Source organism: Malurus melanocephalus, unplaced genomic scaffold, assembly GCF_030028575.1.
Source record: "Malurus melanocephalus ecotype Western Australia unplaced genomic scaffold, MMel_1.1 scaffold_630, whole genome shotgun sequence".
Classification (NCBI taxonomy): Eukaryota; Metazoa; Chordata; class Aves; order Passeriformes; family Maluridae; genus Malurus; species Malurus melanocephalus.
Window position 1 is genome coordinate 167,479 of NW_026623862.1, and position 16,633 is coordinate 184,111.

Consider the following 16,633-nt stretch of genomic DNA (forward strand, 5'->3'; position numbering starts at 1 on the left):
ACGCCGAAAAGTTGGCTCACARTGGCACTTGCTGCATCCTAATCTCCTGGTTCCTTTCTTGCCTTGCTAATAATAAGTAAGACTAATTTAATTTTCACAACATCCCAAATCTGTGGCTCTATGATTCAGAGACTTAATAAGATTCTCTAGGYGAGCCAAGAAAAGCTTAGTGGTTTTGAGCTTACTTTCTGTTTGGTTTCAGTTTCAGGACATTTGTGCAGTGTTGTTGTTTGTTTTGTTTTTWARAAAAAGCAACAACAACAACAAAACAAACTTGTATTCCATCAGGATTACTAATGTCTCTCTTTAAATTATTGTATGTGTGAATTGGTCGTGCTGGAGCTGGGTAAAATCTTGAGCAAAAAAAAGGCAAATTTTGGCAAAATGAAAATGAGTTGTTTTGATTTGCCACACTTTTTTTTTTCTAGCTAGAAAAGAAACAAACCTATTTTGTTTCAGCCTTTTCTGAATAAAAGGCTTTGAGATTTTCCTCTTTGAAGCAACTTTTCATTTGGAATGATCTTCRGAGCTAACTTTTGTTAAAGGGGCTGAAAAGTCAAAGCGAAACATTTGTTTCGGTCGACCCCAAATGATTTTTTTTTTCCTTTCGAAACTTTTTTCAGGATTGCCAGCGAACCGAAAAATCAGTTATTCACCCAGCTTTATATCCCATATCCTGATAGAAACTTCAGAGCCCCGCCGTGACTGTTTATGTGGTGCAGCTGCCCCTAAGCCCTCTGCTTATATGTTGGTAAATTATTCTGCTGCTCGGGGTTGTGTGAGACACCAAACTGTGAGTGAGTGCCTGGCTGCTCTCCCTTGGGTTAACAAGAAGGCAGGGTTGTACAAAATATGATTTTAACTCTTCTTCTCTGTGGCAGGTGCTGCCTTTGCTGGTCCAGGTGCAGTTGCAGGACCTGTTTCACKCCAAAGGCTGTGTGAGGAGCTGGGTTTAAAGCAGTAGAGTAGAGCTCGGCTTTGGGGGTAGCTGTACTTCAAAAAGATGAGTGCAATAATCAAGGAAAGAAAGTCCCTAATTTCAAGGTTAACCACTGTCAAATCCCACATTTAAGATGTGCTTTTCTTAYGGTTACTCTGGGTGATAAATTATATATTACACGAAGCTATTGGGTTGTTTAACTCTTTTTGTTATGGCACTTTGTACAGAGAATCATCTGCAGACTGCACAGGGTGTTCTGGAGCAGCAAAGCCAAATTTGCCTGTTTTACTGAAGCTGGTAGAAAAAAGTTTAGATCATTTGCTTTAGAGCAAACACCACAACCAGAAATGGTTGGTCCTGCTCACCTGGTACGGATTGCAAGTCTGCTGGAGAGGGAGGAATTGGGCCACATGGCTTTGTTCCTACTGTTTATCTTAAATCTTAATTTAGGTTTAAATCTTGCTGCCTCTCACTCGGGGCATTGAAGCATTTAGAGCAGCACAAGCAGGCAGGCTTGGTGAGGGTTCCTGAGGCTGCAGCTCTCCCTTTGTCCCGGGGAGCCCTTCCCAGGCGCGTTCTGCACCCGGAGCTGCTGCCAAAGCCGGTTTATCCTGAGCCGGGGTGCTGGGCAGGCTGGAGCCACCGTGCCTGCTCKGAGCCAGGCTGGGATTTCCAGGACTACTCTTCATTTTGAAATTACATCTCCTTTACCCTCACCTTTGGAGAGCACTGACCTTGCCTCAGGTTGAGGCACGAAATGAAGTCAGAGCCGCGTGGATTTGCCGTTCCCCAGGAGCAGCCCATGGACTGTGGGAAGGTTGGTTTTTCTCCCATCCCTTCTAAGGGATGCCTGTGTTTGGCAAGTTCCAAGCCCTTGGAGCCCTTTTCATTCACCTCATCCCCTGCACCTCTGCTCCCCACGGGGACCTGCCTGGGAGCAGCTGTGGTGGCTGAGGTGGGAGGAAGGTCACATCAGGAGCACAGGGCGTGGCAGGGGAGACAGGAACACGAGTTTCTGGCAGCAGGGAGCAAGCTGGGACCTGCCACCTTTCCAAGCTCATCCCCAGGGCCACTTCAGAGTCGTCCCTCCTGCCCAGCACGTTTCTCTCCCTTTTCCCCCACTCCTTTGCCTGGGATGACACAATCCTGTGTTGTCCTTCTTTCATGTGTGAGACTCCAGACTTGTCAAACCCATTGGTGGTAGATGATTCACTGGGCACATTTTGGCCCTTGCTTTGCTCCCCCAGTGCCTGTTTTTGGGGCTGTGCTGTGGCTGCCTTCCCCAGAGCTCTGGCCACACACCAGGGGTGCACAAATCATCCTTGTCCAAATCAATGTCTGGCATCTGAGCTCACCAGACCATCCTCAAACCCTGGTGTGGCCTGAAGCTGTGACCCCACAGCCACCATAGGGAGGCAGGATGTTCTGGTGCTTTAAAAAGAGAGTTGCATTCAGGACAGATGTTCTCCAAATTGAGAATAGGWGCTCATCATCCCTGGAAATGGGGCATGAACTCGAGGCTAGAGAAGACAATGGCTGAGGTGAACCTCAGTCCTATTCAGGGTGGCAGAAGCAGCTTCTTTACGCTGCTGGCTGGAGCAGAATGGCCAAATGAGCTCTGCCAAAGASTTGTGAGCCCTTTGGAGCAGCCTAAATAATCCCTCCTCCATACAGACTGTAAGGCAGTGTGCAAGGAGAGCAGGAGCAATGTTCCCTTACCTGAGTATTGTCTTGCAGCAAACTTCAAGGGGTTTGGGGCTTTTTTTTTTTTGCTTTTTCCTCCCCCTCTCTAATAAATACAGAACTTGGCACAGGCACACAATCCATGTCATCCCTGCTCACACCAGGGAAGGAGCGAGTAGTGAAGGCTGTAGGCCAAAACTGTGTGAAGGAGAGAAAGCAAAGGGGAGGAGCAGAGTGAGCGGGAGGAAACCCASAGAATAGGGGGAAAAGGAGAGGAAAYAGGAGRGGAAGTGGTCCAGGGAGAGTAGCATGAGGTGGGGAAGGCAGGGCCAAAAGAATGGAAGGAAATCCTTGCAGAAATGGACTATTTGAAAGCTGTTCCTTCTGTGCTTTCCCCTGGCAGATGCTCTAGATCTGGAGATGCTTGGGGAGGAATCGGCTGCATTTTGGATTTGGATTGTTGTTTGGAAAAGGGAGAGGGAAAGAGGACTAAAAGGAAACCTCTCTGCCCCTGGCCCTGGAGCACCTGGCRTACCTGGAGTGCCAGAGGGTGAGATGTGGAGGTCAGTAGTTGTGTCCATCACACACAGAGCTCCTGCGGCTGATGAACGAGGCCTGGTGGCTCCTTCCCCCTCCCTGGCCACCTTGTTCTTTGGAGGAGAAGGAAGGGTGGGAGGGAAAACCCATGATCCTGCTGGCCTGCTGCCAGTTGCTAAGGCAGTTTCTTGAGGAGGGAGGGGAGCTGAGGAAGGAGGGAGCTGCCTGGAGAGGAGGCAGATGATGCACGCAGGGACCAGGCAGGGAGAGGAGCCCGCTGCCACCAGTGAAGGAGCTGAGTGRGAGCAGGGGAAAAGGAGCACACAGGAGAGGGGTGAGGTGGGAAGGGGCAGGGAGCCAGGAGAAGCAGCTCCCTGCAGAGCTCAGCCATGGAGCCAACATCCCAGCAGACCTGTCTCAGCTGATGGGCTCGCTGTGCTTCACAGCAGCTCCACGAAGCACTGCCTGTGGCTGGAGGGGATTTTATTCTCCAGTGATTTTTCCCCGCTGTGTTTCCCCTGGTGAGTACGAGGTGTGTATTTTCAGGGGAGCAGGGCTGGCTCCTCATGCTGGTGCTGGGAAGAACACGTGTCCCACATGGATGTGCAGTTGTAGGCAGGGTGTGTTGTCCCTCCTGGGTGACACAGGAGGGTGCCTTTTGCCRTCCTCTCCTTGCCTCAGTGCTGCGTTTGGGTGTCTTTCTGCCCACACAGCATAGACTCGAGCAAGGTCTGTGTGTGCTTCTGGCTCCCTGGCCCCAGCTCTCAGATCTTCAGTTATTTGGGCCCAGAGAGGAGCTCAGTGTGGCTCTCGATAGCCATGGAGTCACTGCCCTGACTCGGGGCGATGCCGAGCAGCTCCAGAGCTGAGCACAGACCTGGGCCATTGCTGCAGGGAATGAGCCACTGCCCAGAGCTGCGGTGGAAACCCATTCTGGGGCACAGCAGCACCGCCTGAGGGAGGGGAGGGAATGTCCTTCAGACCCCCGGGTACCCCAGAGCTCTGTCACCCCGAGAGAGAAGAGGCGACGGTCTCACTYCTCCGGTTGGTGATCAGTGGGAGACCTCGCCATTGAACCTTATCCAGCCTGTGCCGAGCTCAGGCTGCTCCCCGCTCTCTCCTGCTCCCCGCACAGCGAGCTCACAGCAAGGGCTGCTTGCGGCCAAATGCCCGGAGCTGCCCTCCGGCCCGGGCAGACGCTGCAGGCAGATGCGGCTCCCCACAGGGGTACCCTGTCCATAGCCCGGAGCCAYGGTTCGCCCTGGCTGAGGTGGGAAGGTGGAGGGTTGGAGGAGCGGGGGAGGATGCAGGGCTCTGTGCGGAGTCTTCAGCGTTCWGCGCTGCAGGCAGCTCTCACTGACAAGTCACAAGTGAGGAAATAAGCTCTTGAAAGGTAGGCGGCAACAAAACCCGAGCAGCTTCGGAGCGCAGCAGCGGCATCTCCGCCTGCCCTGCCTTGGATCGGCACCCACCCCGGCCGTGTCCGCACGGGGCTGATCCCGTCGGGGCCGCGGAGCCCGGGTGGAAGCCGAGCCCCCGGGGAAGGGTTCGCGCCGTAGCCCCGAGCTCAGAGCCTGCTGAGCAGACAGAAATTCAATCCCGGGGCCGGCTCTAATTCTCCCACTTCTCCTTTCTTTGCGTGTGTCGCGCCCCGCAGCCATTTGTCCCCGGGCGGCAGCTGGGGCCGAGCCCGCGGGCGCTGCGCCGTRACCCGAGTCCATGGGATGCTGCGGGGGCACGGCGGGACGGGGACAACTTGCCGCTTGTCCCTTGGGCTCTCGGCTCGCTGGAAATCCAAAATGGAGCGGCGGCGCTGCTGTGGGTGTGGGAGGCCGGGCGAGGCGTGACTCATGTGCCGGCCCGGAGCGCTCCGGGGCTGTGCGAGCCACAAAAGGCTCGAGGAGAGAGCTCCCTCCTGGCTGGCGCTGAAAGCAAATACCAGGCACCTGGAGGAGTGGGGAGGGGAAGAGGGCACTGATAAATGAAGCGGTGGATKAAGGTATCAGATGTTTCCTGCTGGGATTTAATGCCCTGGAGGGAAGGACAGCGCATTCCGTGTATTGGAAGTGGGCAGGTCCCGCTCCGGGGCAGGCTCACACCTCCGGGCTCAGCTCAGAGCTGCAGCTCCCGGCTCTGCACAGCCGAGCATCCCTCGCTCCAGGAACGGCACAGAAGGACACGGCCACCACGGGCACCTCGCTGTGCTGGGGACAAAAGCCTCGCACCAGGAACGGGGCTCGCAGGAGGTGACATTTCTCTTGTTCTGTCAGGTGTCCCTCCCCTGTCCCTTGCCACCTCCCGCGGGTGAAACACCCCCACCCTCCCGCAGCCCTCACGGGCTCTTGTCTTCTTCCCCTGACTGCCCTCTTTCGTGCGGGGAAAGAACAAAGCCAGAATTTATTTTAATTGTTTATTGTATAATATAAAACTACAAAAGTAAGACTGCTCATTTCCATGTACATTTGTCCAATTGTTTTTTTATTACAGCCCATACCTACATGTGAATACAGTAATCTGGTTTCAGATGTCTGTAATATTGCATAGAAAAGGCACAGCTCTAAGGTCTGTGGGAGGGGAAGGGGAAATACAGCCTTTTTTCTTTTTTTTTTTTCTTTTTTTTCTTTTTTTTTTTTTTTTTTTTTACAATAACAAGCCCTGTTCAAACAACCATGCACTGAACATGTCACACTATTTACACCTTTTCCAGAATCGTGGCCTTTGCAGACACGAGTACGGAATACACTCAGAAGTAGATAGGAGTTGAGGTTGGGATATTATCTGCAATATGTGTTTTTTAAAGAGGTTCCAGAACTTGCATTAGGCTTATTTTCAGAAAAAGAAAAAAGTGCTTAAAAAAGAACTAATTTATTTTAAAATGTTCAGTCTCAATTATTAATTAATAGAATACTGAAAGCAACTTGCACAGAAGCAGGATACTGAAACCTGATTGGGAACGGGGCAGGGGGAGAAAAAAGAACAAAACCAAACCAAAAGAAACCCTGTAACAAGAACAAAAAGTTCAAAACATGCCAGAATGAATTAAACCATTTGTCACAGGACCCATTGCGATTTACTCGATTTAATGGTAATAAAGTGTAAACTTTGGATTCAAAATCATCCATTTTCAATAACCCAGGCTCTTACCACACAGCATTGAGGAAAAACCGAATTACCTTGCACAAGGTGCGGATTTCTCCCGACAGTGATTGCTTCAGACGGTGGCTTTGCTCTCTCTTGCTCTCCCAGCTGGCTGCAGGAGGTGCTGGGTGGATGCCGGACAGACGGACAGACGCTCTCTCCAGGAGGGACGTTCCCTTTTCTGTGCTCCCAGGGCTGAGATCCTGACGGATTTTGGAGGGACACACAGAACCCATGGCTTGGGCTGCACAGGGCAGTCAGGACTTCCTGCCCGTCCCCACCTCTGCCCCAGCTCCTGGGGCTGGAGGGATCCTCCTGCCACCTTCTACGGATGTCCAACCCCAGGGACTTCAGCTGGGCCTCCCATGCATGTTTAAAAAATAAGGAAAAAAAAAAAATCATCTTTTCTAAACTATTCCCAGGCCAGCATGATTGCATTTGCTGCTGCCTTTGGTGGCAGATTCCAGTAGCGTGCCAAGGGAGGCCCCTCTCAAGAAGCCAGTGGGGGTAGGAGCCTGATAGGAGCCTGATTAGGACTAATTTTGAACATAAACCTGTCCCTCCTCCATACCTTTTTTTGCATATTTCAAACAACCAGACCCATATTAGAAAAAGAGTGTAGGAAAAAAATAATCCTGCGATCCATGCATATCCTCAATGGAACTCAATTCATTCTTTCTGAATCTGGCTCCCATACCCTTTTTCATACAGATTTACATTCCTACAAGAGGATACATTCCTACCATACATTCTGTACATGTTACAATCCAGATGTTGTTAGCTTCACAATAAAATAAATATATTTACAGAAGAAAAAAAAAARRAWWAAWWAWTTWWKRAAAAAAAAATCACTTCAAATCCAAAGCTCTCTTATTCTGCTCCCATCTTGTCACTTCATTGCACGTTAATGTCAACTCCATCCCTGGTGTAGGTCTCAGAGAAATTCCATGCATGGTTGCTGTTGGGACCACGGCACAGGCCCAGCTCGAGACAGTGCAGGGAGAAAGCCACAGCTCTGCCTTCCCACCATGGCTTGCACCAACCTCTTGCTGAGTCCCAAAAGTCATGTTTTTGTCCTGTGGGATTCCTATATGGACTCTGCACAGGAGCACCAAGGAGCCATAGACACAGCCCAGAAGTGGCAAAGTGGATTTAGGGYTCGGCTCCTGCTCTCTGCATACAAAACCTTCAACTGACCCCACGGAACAGCACAGGGGTCCAAAAATGGCACTGARGGGAGCTTTTGCCTAGCAGGTGGGATTTGAGTAATTACAGAGGTAATCCCAAAACCAGGCAGCTCCAGCGCCCTGCAAATCAGTTTTTGCCTACAAAAATCAGGCAAGTGCCTCCCAAGTGAGCCAGGTGCTGTTCCAGGTTCGTGCAGGGTGTGTTCCCAGGTACTCGAGRTGCAGGGTCAGGCAGGGCTGTGGGTTCTGCAAGGGCCCAGGACTGCTGTGGAACAAGGGCTGGGTGGGAGCCGGAGCTGTCCCCCTCCTCCYCACCCTCCCTTCCCCTGGTCCCAAAGCTACACTTGGTCAATGGTTTTCTGTTTGAAGCAATAACTTCCTTTCTCTTCAGTCTGTGTAATGACTGCAAATCCATCAACATCCCAAAGCTTCAGCTTGGGAAAAAGAAAAAAGCAAACGCACCCACCCTGGGCCAGTGTCCCCACTCCTCCCCCAGCCCCGTCTCTCCCTGGCAGATGAACTGGGAGCCAGAAGCGCCTTTTYGCAGCTGAACGTGATGCATTGCATTTCCATCAGGAGTTCCTTCATTGCAAAAATGTATTTGCTCTCATCCTGTGTCCGTGTGCATATCTACGTTACATCTATCTATACACTAATAAATATATATGGCCTGTTTTAAAGTGCCAATTCATAAAAAGCCGCCTCCTTCAAAGGCAGGCAAGACCCAATTTCATCCATGACAAGAAGGGAGCAGAATTGACTGAATATTGCCAAATGACGTAAAACATAATTTAAAATTTCTTAAATAAATATAAAAGTTATTCCTAAAGAAGCCGTAGGCATGTCAACAATATAGGTTGTAACCGGCACTCGACAACTAAAGTACCATTGGAAAACTAAAATGCCATAGCAACTTCAGCAATAGGCATGATACATTGCAAACATTTTTTTTCTTTTTAAATTAAATGTACACCACAATGAACTTAGGAGGAAAAAAAAAAAAAAAAGCTATCGGTGCAGTAAGAAGACTTCTCAGGTGTTACGGGGAAGGGGACCATGCATAGAAAGCTGTGTCTGTATATTGGTTGTAAAACGGGTCTATAAAGTGTAAAGCAGGTAACACAGTCGATACAAGAACCCAACTCTACAGGAGATGCCAAGTGGTGTCACACGACTGGCTCCAGTTTCGACAGCAATGGATATCGAAGAGAGTCCATCCAGTGCAGGTACGAGATGAGCTTCACTGCAGTAATACTGAAGTTGCCTTTTTCAGCACTTAGCACAGTGAGGTGGGAGAGGGGAGGAGAAATGCTCCAAGAAAGGGCGAGCGGGCGCTCCCAGCCCCGCTCCTCCGCCCGCGCCCGTCAGTCAGGGAGATGCCACGGGGCTCTCGGTGGGCTCATTCCCAGGAGCTCCGGGTGAGGAGGCGCCGATCTCCGCCGGGTTAAGGCTCCAATGGATGGGGGCCTGGGGACGGTGCCCAGTCCCGGGGCGGGAGCTGCGGCCACGGCGGCGCTCAGGACCTCGGGGGTCAAGTTCCACAATTGTTTCCTGCCAACTGCTTCACATACGTGTTGGAAAAGGACATGGCTCTAAGTTTAAGTTTCAGGAATCACAGTAGCGCGCAGTGGGTACAGCAGGGAGCAAACACTTGTGAAACTCCGACAGAAGCAGCTCCCAGCCCTTTCTTAAAGCACTTTTTTTTKKTTTTTTTTGTTTGCATTCAGGGAAACCGACTGCAGGCTTATTTGATCCAATTTTCTCTTTGCACCATACACATATAAAACATTACAACTCTGTATAAAAGTACAAGTGGTTCTTGTACATCTGAATTATGCAGGAACTATGTGAGCAAATCCTATCAAAATAGCTATTTTTTTGTGTGTATAAACAGCATTTGTTTTTAGAAAAAACAATATCATAAACTGCAGAATCTGTACAAAAATATAAAATAAATTTGGGCAGCAGTTTCTAAACAGCCATGTAAATGCAACACTTAAAGAGGAGCAGGTTAATGCCTCCAAAAGGCTGAATTGCTAAAGTCAACCTATACAGGGCTAAAATGGTATTGAGATTATCTAAATAATAAAATTTTTTACCTCTTGCAATAAAACTTATAGAAAAAATAGACAAGTATGCACATGCAATTTACAGCTTTCCCCAACATAATCCTTGTGCTTAGCTTTTACCTTTTTTTCCTTTTTTTTTCCTTTTTTTCTTTTTTTTTTTTTTTTTTTTTTGTAATAACGTAACATTGTCTACAATACATATTCTTTCCTATACCAGGATATTCGGTCTTCCTTGAGGAACCACTTTAAAAAAAATACATTAGAAGTGGTCATACATGGATGAAGGCACTCCAACTCTGCTCGAAGCAAAAACTAGTGTGATCCTTTTCTTTTCAAAAAAGGCAAGCAAGGATGCATGCACAGTGCTGTGATTCGGGGCTGGGAAGGACTATGGAAATACTACCAAGTGTATATACTGGTACTTAAAGTTTAAAAAAAAAAAAAAAAAAAAAAAAAAAGAAGAAAGTTGCTATATTTCTAATATTTTAAGACCCAACAAGCACCTCCATGATGTGATCCAGTTCTGTGAGATCCATTTTGAAAGGCTGATTTGGAGTTACTGGTTGACTGCTGTACGGAGCGAGAGTTTTTAGGAGCTCATCTGCTGAGACGGGAGCCATTTTTGAGGCGGCCCCCGTGGCAGACGTGCAGGGGTCAAAATCGTACATGGACGTATCAATGTCAGCGAACAGAATGTCATCCAGGGTCAAGTCTGTGAGGAAACCTGTGGAAGCTGTTATCTCAAAGTTGCCAGGCAGGGGGTCCATGAGTTTGGGTTCAGCCGTTCTGCTCTCCGGGAGGCCCTCGGGCTTGTGAATGTTGGACTCGYTGGGCTGAGCTTTAGAGTCATCGGCCGCCGATTCGGCTGCTACTGCCTCTGCGGAGGTAGGTGCTGGACAAAGCTCCTCGATTTCGTCCAAGGCTGAGGAGAAGCTGTCCTTTACTGCTTGGAGAGCAGGAGGTGGCGGCTTTGTCGGACCTTCGTGCTGGACAGCCGGAGAAGTGCAAAAAGTGTCGTCCTCGAGCAAGGAGGCTGGGGTGAGGCAGGACTCCAGGGGCATAGTGCTTACGAAGTCGGTGGGGAGCAGGGGCGGCGAGGCCAGGTGGCTGAAKGCCGGCTGAGCCTCGCGGAAGCTGTCGCTGAGAGGGTCGGCAGGCTGCGAAGCGGCCACGAACATGGGCCTCAAGCTGCCTTCTTGTTTGAGTTCTTCCTGGATTCGCCTCAACATGTTGTTAATTAAAACTGTCTTTTGCAAGCTTGGCTCGGTTAATGGCCTGTGGTTATAAAGTTTCATAAGGGAAATGTTGAAGATAGTCTGACGCTGTAAGGTGTAAGACACCTTAGAGGGACCGTCGGTGGGAGACACCACTTTGCCTTCCAACCCATCTTCATGCTCGTCAAACTTCCGCTTTCCTCCTTTCCCCAACATATATCTGCAAGGGAAGAGAGGAGACCGTGAAGACAGCAGAGCCAGTGCACATCTGTCCACATCAGTAACTCAGTCCCACCTTGCTTCTATGAGCAAGCAGCAGCCACCTTAATGCAGGGCTCCATCCATGTTTAGAATGTGCTGGCAAATTCTAAACAGAAATTCAAACAGCATTACAATACTCGAGACTTTGCATGCTCATTTGTGGCAAATTTGCTCTTCCTCACATGAAGCAAACACCTGTCCAKAGGTGGACAAGGCACCTATGAACGTTTCCCTGCATTCCCTGACTATGCCTGGGAAACCAAGCGTAAAGCACTGAGGTTCTCACAATGAATTTCCTCTTTTATTCAAAAGTGTGCTCACAGGGGAAGGGAAGCAAGGCTGGAGCAATTGTGTGTTGAGAGAAGCTTTCCCAGCGAGGTTGGGAGATCCAGCCCTTTGGTACACCAGGAAATACACATGTGGGTTTATTTAGCTGATCGCCTAAGGACTGAGCTACCAGAGCAGGAAACGCAGTTATKACACTCAGAATTAGATAAATTGCAGATGAAGAAGAAGAAGATCTGTCAAGTCTTTTGGTCTAATCCCCAAGACCACTCCCTGCACCGCGCTCTGCTGCYGGTCAGATGGCAGATTTTGAAGGAAACAAAGGGGTTTTTACCAAACTTACCCCGTATTATAAATAATTTCTGAGCTAAGATTAAGTAGGGCAGTTCAATCCCYAGTGCCACCTCTTCCTGGATGTTTCAGAGTGCCTGGAAATGCTCCTCTACACAGCACAGTCCCAACCTCATTTTGTCACCATTATTTCTGTGACACGAAGATCCCCYCAAATGCAGAGGAATGAAGGAATCGCTGTGCTGTGACAGTAGCACGATCCAACGTTACACTCTCTCATTTTCCCAGGTAGAGGGGTGAAGTGCTGGAACTCTAACCCACTCACTCTTTTAATAGGATCACAAGCAGCTCCCTGTTCATCCCTGTATCCTTCCCTCTGTTTAACAAATTCTGATATGAAGTATTCTGCCTTGCTTAAAAAAAAAAAAAAAAAAAAACAAAACGTGGAAGAGGCTTCCTAGCCACAGCTATCCAGAAAGAAGTTTCAGGAGCCATACAGATTTTTACCCCGGACCTGACCCCTCTGATATTATGCAGCTATCATCAGGGGGACAAAATTTGCCTTCCTTGTTTGACTCCAATTCCCAGTCGTCCCAGTGGGATTGGTGTCTGAAAAATGACTGCATTAGGTTGGTCTAACACAGTTTGGTGGTCGCACATCAGTTCTGCAGACACACAATGTAGTTAGGACTTTAAAACATCCCCAAGAATGACTGATAAACCTCTAAGAGCAAAGAGCCCCTTGGAAAGCAGAAGAAGGGACAAAAGAAGTCAGACTTTCAGTGCTAGAAAAGCTTCAGGAAGCATTTGCTGGGTGGTAAATCCAAAACCAGAGCGGGTGAAGTGAGCCTCTTCTGGTTAAAAATAAGTCCCAAATCCAGATAATTTTATAGCATATTATGCAATTAAAAAAGCAAGGCGGGGGGAGGGAGCAAGCCGAGCAGCGYTGAGGAGCAGGTAGGCTGCCATCCAAGCTCCTTGGCCAGCTCCCAGCGATTCCCGCGCCTGGAATCTTGGGTGAACAAAACCTCTGAAATTTAGCACTGCTGCCGAAGTCTGGTTTTTCTCTGCTCCCTAGTGTCACTTCCACGGACTGCTCCGGAGGTGTGCACATGGATTTGGGGTGCAAGCGGGGGGCTTTGCTGGTCCAGTGCTCAAAACAGACACATCTCCTTTCACTTCAGACAGACAAGAGCAAGAAACGGAGGATTGGACTTGCAGGAATTAAAAACCCTGCCCAGTTCCAGCACGTTTTTAAAGCAGGAAGAGGTTAGGAGGAGAGTTAGCAGCTTTCTTCCCTTCCTGCTACCTCCTCCCCCTGAAAAAAGACAGACTCTCTCCTAAAGACATACCAGCGCTCCTTCCACAATGCTCTATTTAAAGAAGACATTTTTAAATGGCTTGGGGACTAGACGAGTTTGAAGTTTGTCAGCCTCTGCCAGGAATGTATAAAAACATTCTCTGCACAAAGCAAACCTTTTCCCCCATGATAAAGAAAACAGCCCAGGCTCCCGTTCCCTGTGCTCATTTATTAAATATTGCCAGGTGACGTTGCCAAGCATTTTTTAACAAACCCAATCGAGGCCATTTCCACCCAAGAYTGAGGTGCTGGTAGTGAACACATTTTTAAAGCTGACCAGTAAGAACTATGGGATCATCACTGAGTAAATACTACAATAACCTCACTACGTCATTTTCCAGGAAGCTCAGAAATGATTCAAGATTTCCTGTATGTGTGACTGTCAAGCTTTCGCATCTCACTCGATCTTGATTCAGAGCTTGCCCTTTTTTTAAAAGGTAAAATAGATCAGGCAACTCCCARTCTCACCTTCTAGTTTTTCAGCACAACTTTCAGTTTCTTTTTTCCCCACTAACACACTCTGAAGAGGGTTTAACCCCTAAAGCACCAAAGCAGGATGCCAGCCTAAGCATGAGGTTTTTATTCCACCAAGGAGAGGGGCTCAAATAAAGAACCAGTAGACTCTCAGCTTTATAAAGTTTTATTTTATCCCCTTCTTCTCTGGCATGGAAATGGGAATTGTAAAAAACATTTTCCTCCAGTTTCCATAAATCACTTTATTCATGCTAAGCGAAGCGAGGAGTTGGTATCGTTGTAGACCAACTGACAGAGTTGGTAAAACCCGACATACTTGGGGSCTTGCAAGCCTTTCTCTGGCTTTCCATAAAGGAATTTCATAATTTCTGACCACTGAAGCTTAAGACAATGTTGTCCGCTTGTTCTTTCCAGTTCAAACTATCTCCTCCCTCCTTCAACCAACAGTTTCATGCCTGCATTAAAGAGATCAGTGCTCTATGCCTTAAGATACTGAATAACAATTTAAAAASATCAAGCTGTACAATACCAGCATTTGATCTGAATCACTTCTGTTCATCTCAAAAACTTTGCTCYCAGCCTTTCCAGCCCCAAAGCTCCTGCTGGGAAAATGAAAATGCCAAACTTAAAAGACCAGCTTGACCAAAGAGCAGTACAAAAAGATAAACCATCCCAGGTGTCAAAAGAGAGTTGTCCAACCGAGTCATACAGACAACACCAACCCACCCAAATGTGGCACTGGACAGGCAGAGATAAAGGGTCAMATGCATGGAGGGTCTTTGATGCATCTTTTTTGGCTGAGCAGCAATGTCAGCCAGACGTGTTTTTGCTGCATTTTCATGCGTTTGCTAAACATCATTTTGAGGCCAGGTGTTAAGAGTTGAGACTGGACATAACATTGTTGTTGTCATARTAAAGAGTGTTTCAGGATTTTGGTCAGTTTTACACATTCCTTAGGTSTGTGGAACCAGAAAGCTGAAGAAAGACAATGGAAAAGCTGCATTTGTCTGAGGATTGGGGCGGGGGGAGTTACTTGGAGATCTTCCCCTATATTTTCTACCAGTTGGCTCCAGCTCTGGAAGACCCAGAACCAAAAGCTAAGCCATTGTTGCTGAGAAAGATACAACTTGCTTTTTTTGCCCATTTAGGGCGATTGCACGCGCCTCAGCGCCAGAGAAACCCCAGCATTGTTTGGGAGTTGTCTTTTCTTAATTGAAAAACAAAAGTAGTATATTTTTTTYCCTCATTTGCGTGTCATTTAGATTCCTTTTATTGGCTCTGCATGCTCTTCAGACAGAGCTGAAAAAAAAAATGCAGTTGGGGCTCAGTAGAAAATATAATCAGCCTGGAGCGGATGGTTCTCTGGAGTCAACGCTCATCGATTGAGCACAGAAGAGCTTGTGCAATGCCTGTGTCTCTGAGCCCACTTAGTGACAAACCCTTTGCTCTCCAGAGGACAGAGGGACGTGCACACTGTGAGAGGAGCACTGTGATTATTGATCGTGCTTTGGACACTTGGACACTGCTGGACTATTTCTGATGCCTTTAATAACCGGCACTTTGGCGTAGAAAAGCACCAGATACGTAAAAATGGGGAAGAGTGATTTTGCTCACCCAATAATAAAAATAACCTTTAATGTTAATTCCCTTTCAACAATTAAGCTTAAAATATCTCTCAAGACTGAGGGCTCTTCTTGGAAATCAATTCTACAATCCACTAGGCCCTCCCTGCTCATCAAGACAGACAGGAAGGGRAAAAAAAGGAGGAACTGAACCCCAAGAGGAACAGCGGAAAAGGATTTTTTTTAAGAAGCAACATTTCCACTCACAGATTTATGCCACCCCCTCAGCCAGTCTAGAAGATGCACAGCTTATTAGTGAGGTTACTTTTGGAGCAAACACCACGTTTCTCAAAAGGTAAAAGCATCAAATCCCAGAGTCCATGGGCAATCATTCCTCTCCAYGCAGCCAAACATCGAAGCACAGGTGTGAACCACAGGGGCTTGTGCAAGAAGAGGAGTTTAAAGCAGGACCAGTCTGAAATCTTAGGTAATTAAAACCACAGGGGGAGAAAAAGGAGAGAGAAAGAAAAAGGCAACTTGGGGGAATTCAAATAAAATACTACTTTACACATGTGCATTTTAAAAACCTATCAGAACCCCACAACACAAAGGTCCCCATAAGAGCCTCAYAAAGTGCAATGAGAACATTGAATTTGCACATGTCATCCCCCAAAGTTTCACAAACCTCAAAAGTAAGCAAACCTCTCTGGGGTTTCTTGGAGAACCTATCCAGTGAATTATGCAAGTGCTTTCTGTGTCACTTCTRGCACGTGAAACATAATTTTCCTCTTCTCCATCCTTCACTCCTCATCCTTGAGGGTTTGTATCCTGGCCCAACAGTAGTCAATGGGTGTTTTGTTACTGACTTCAGCAGAATTGGGATTTGGCACAGGATAGCTGCAGGACCAAAATAAAAAGGCCTTTTATGTCAACTGGGTTCAACAGGCAAGACAAGRGCCAGAACCTGTGAGCTGAAGAGGCAGGTTGAGCTGCTGTGRGGTATTTCAGTGCTGCTGGATCCAGCCCGAGGGACCTCCTGAACTCATAACCAGTCTCCACAACTTCAAAGTATCTGTCCCCTAGAGCTAGGGAGGCAAACCAGTAAATCTCCCTCTCACTGTCCCTCTTTCCACATCCCCAAGGCCACAGCAGAGACAGAGTGGACACGTGTGCAGAAGACCTCATGGGCTCGCCCATCACAGAATGATGCTCCCTGGCAAAGCAGAGCAAACCTGCCCCAGCAGGTGGGGGCACAGACATGTGAGAGCATTGGCACCCTCCTTTCATTCAAAGTTACAAAGAAAAAGCAGAGGAGAAAGCCATGATAAACCCAGCAGCCTCGCTCAAAACCAGGAGGAAAGCTCAACAACAGCTCCGGTGTCGAGGTTTAACTTCGGGACTGGAGCAAACATGAACTTGCAGGCGACGGAAATTCCCCCTCCTCGGGGATCGCATCTGCTGACACCGGAGTGTTTAAAGGCTGGCACGGCAGCATCCCCGGGAGCTGGGACAGCCTGTTCCATGCAGAGCTGCACGGCCACGCTCCCTGTGCTGCAGCTGGCCTGCAGGGTGTGCACCGACCAGAAGGGAGGGGGGAGTGCTGCTGCTGGTGATCGTTCTTTTTTTTTTTTT

General features: G+C 48.3%; 1 protein-coding gene across 7 annotated transcripts in view; it reads right to left on the reverse strand.

Annotated features, from left to right (window-relative positions):
* Window positions 1-7,143: 7,143 nt before the first annotated feature.
* Window positions 7,144-16,633, reverse strand: part of SERTAD2 (SERTA domain containing 2) — a 76,606-nt gene continuing 67,116 nt past the window's right edge. For 6 of the 7 annotated variants that reach the window (XM_057383402.1, XM_057383399.1, XM_057383403.1 and 3 more), the window contains one exon: window positions 7,144-10,988. In XM_057383402.1, the coding sequence (XP_057239385.1) occupies window positions 10,040-10,984 (945 nt within the window). In that variant the 5' untranslated portion in view covers window positions 10,985-10,988 and the 3' untranslated portion in view covers window positions 7,144-10,039. Of the gene's footprint in view, window positions 10,989-15,686; window positions 16,611-16,633 lie in introns of those variants that run through there. The other variant, XM_057383404.1, reaches the window with a different exon arrangement.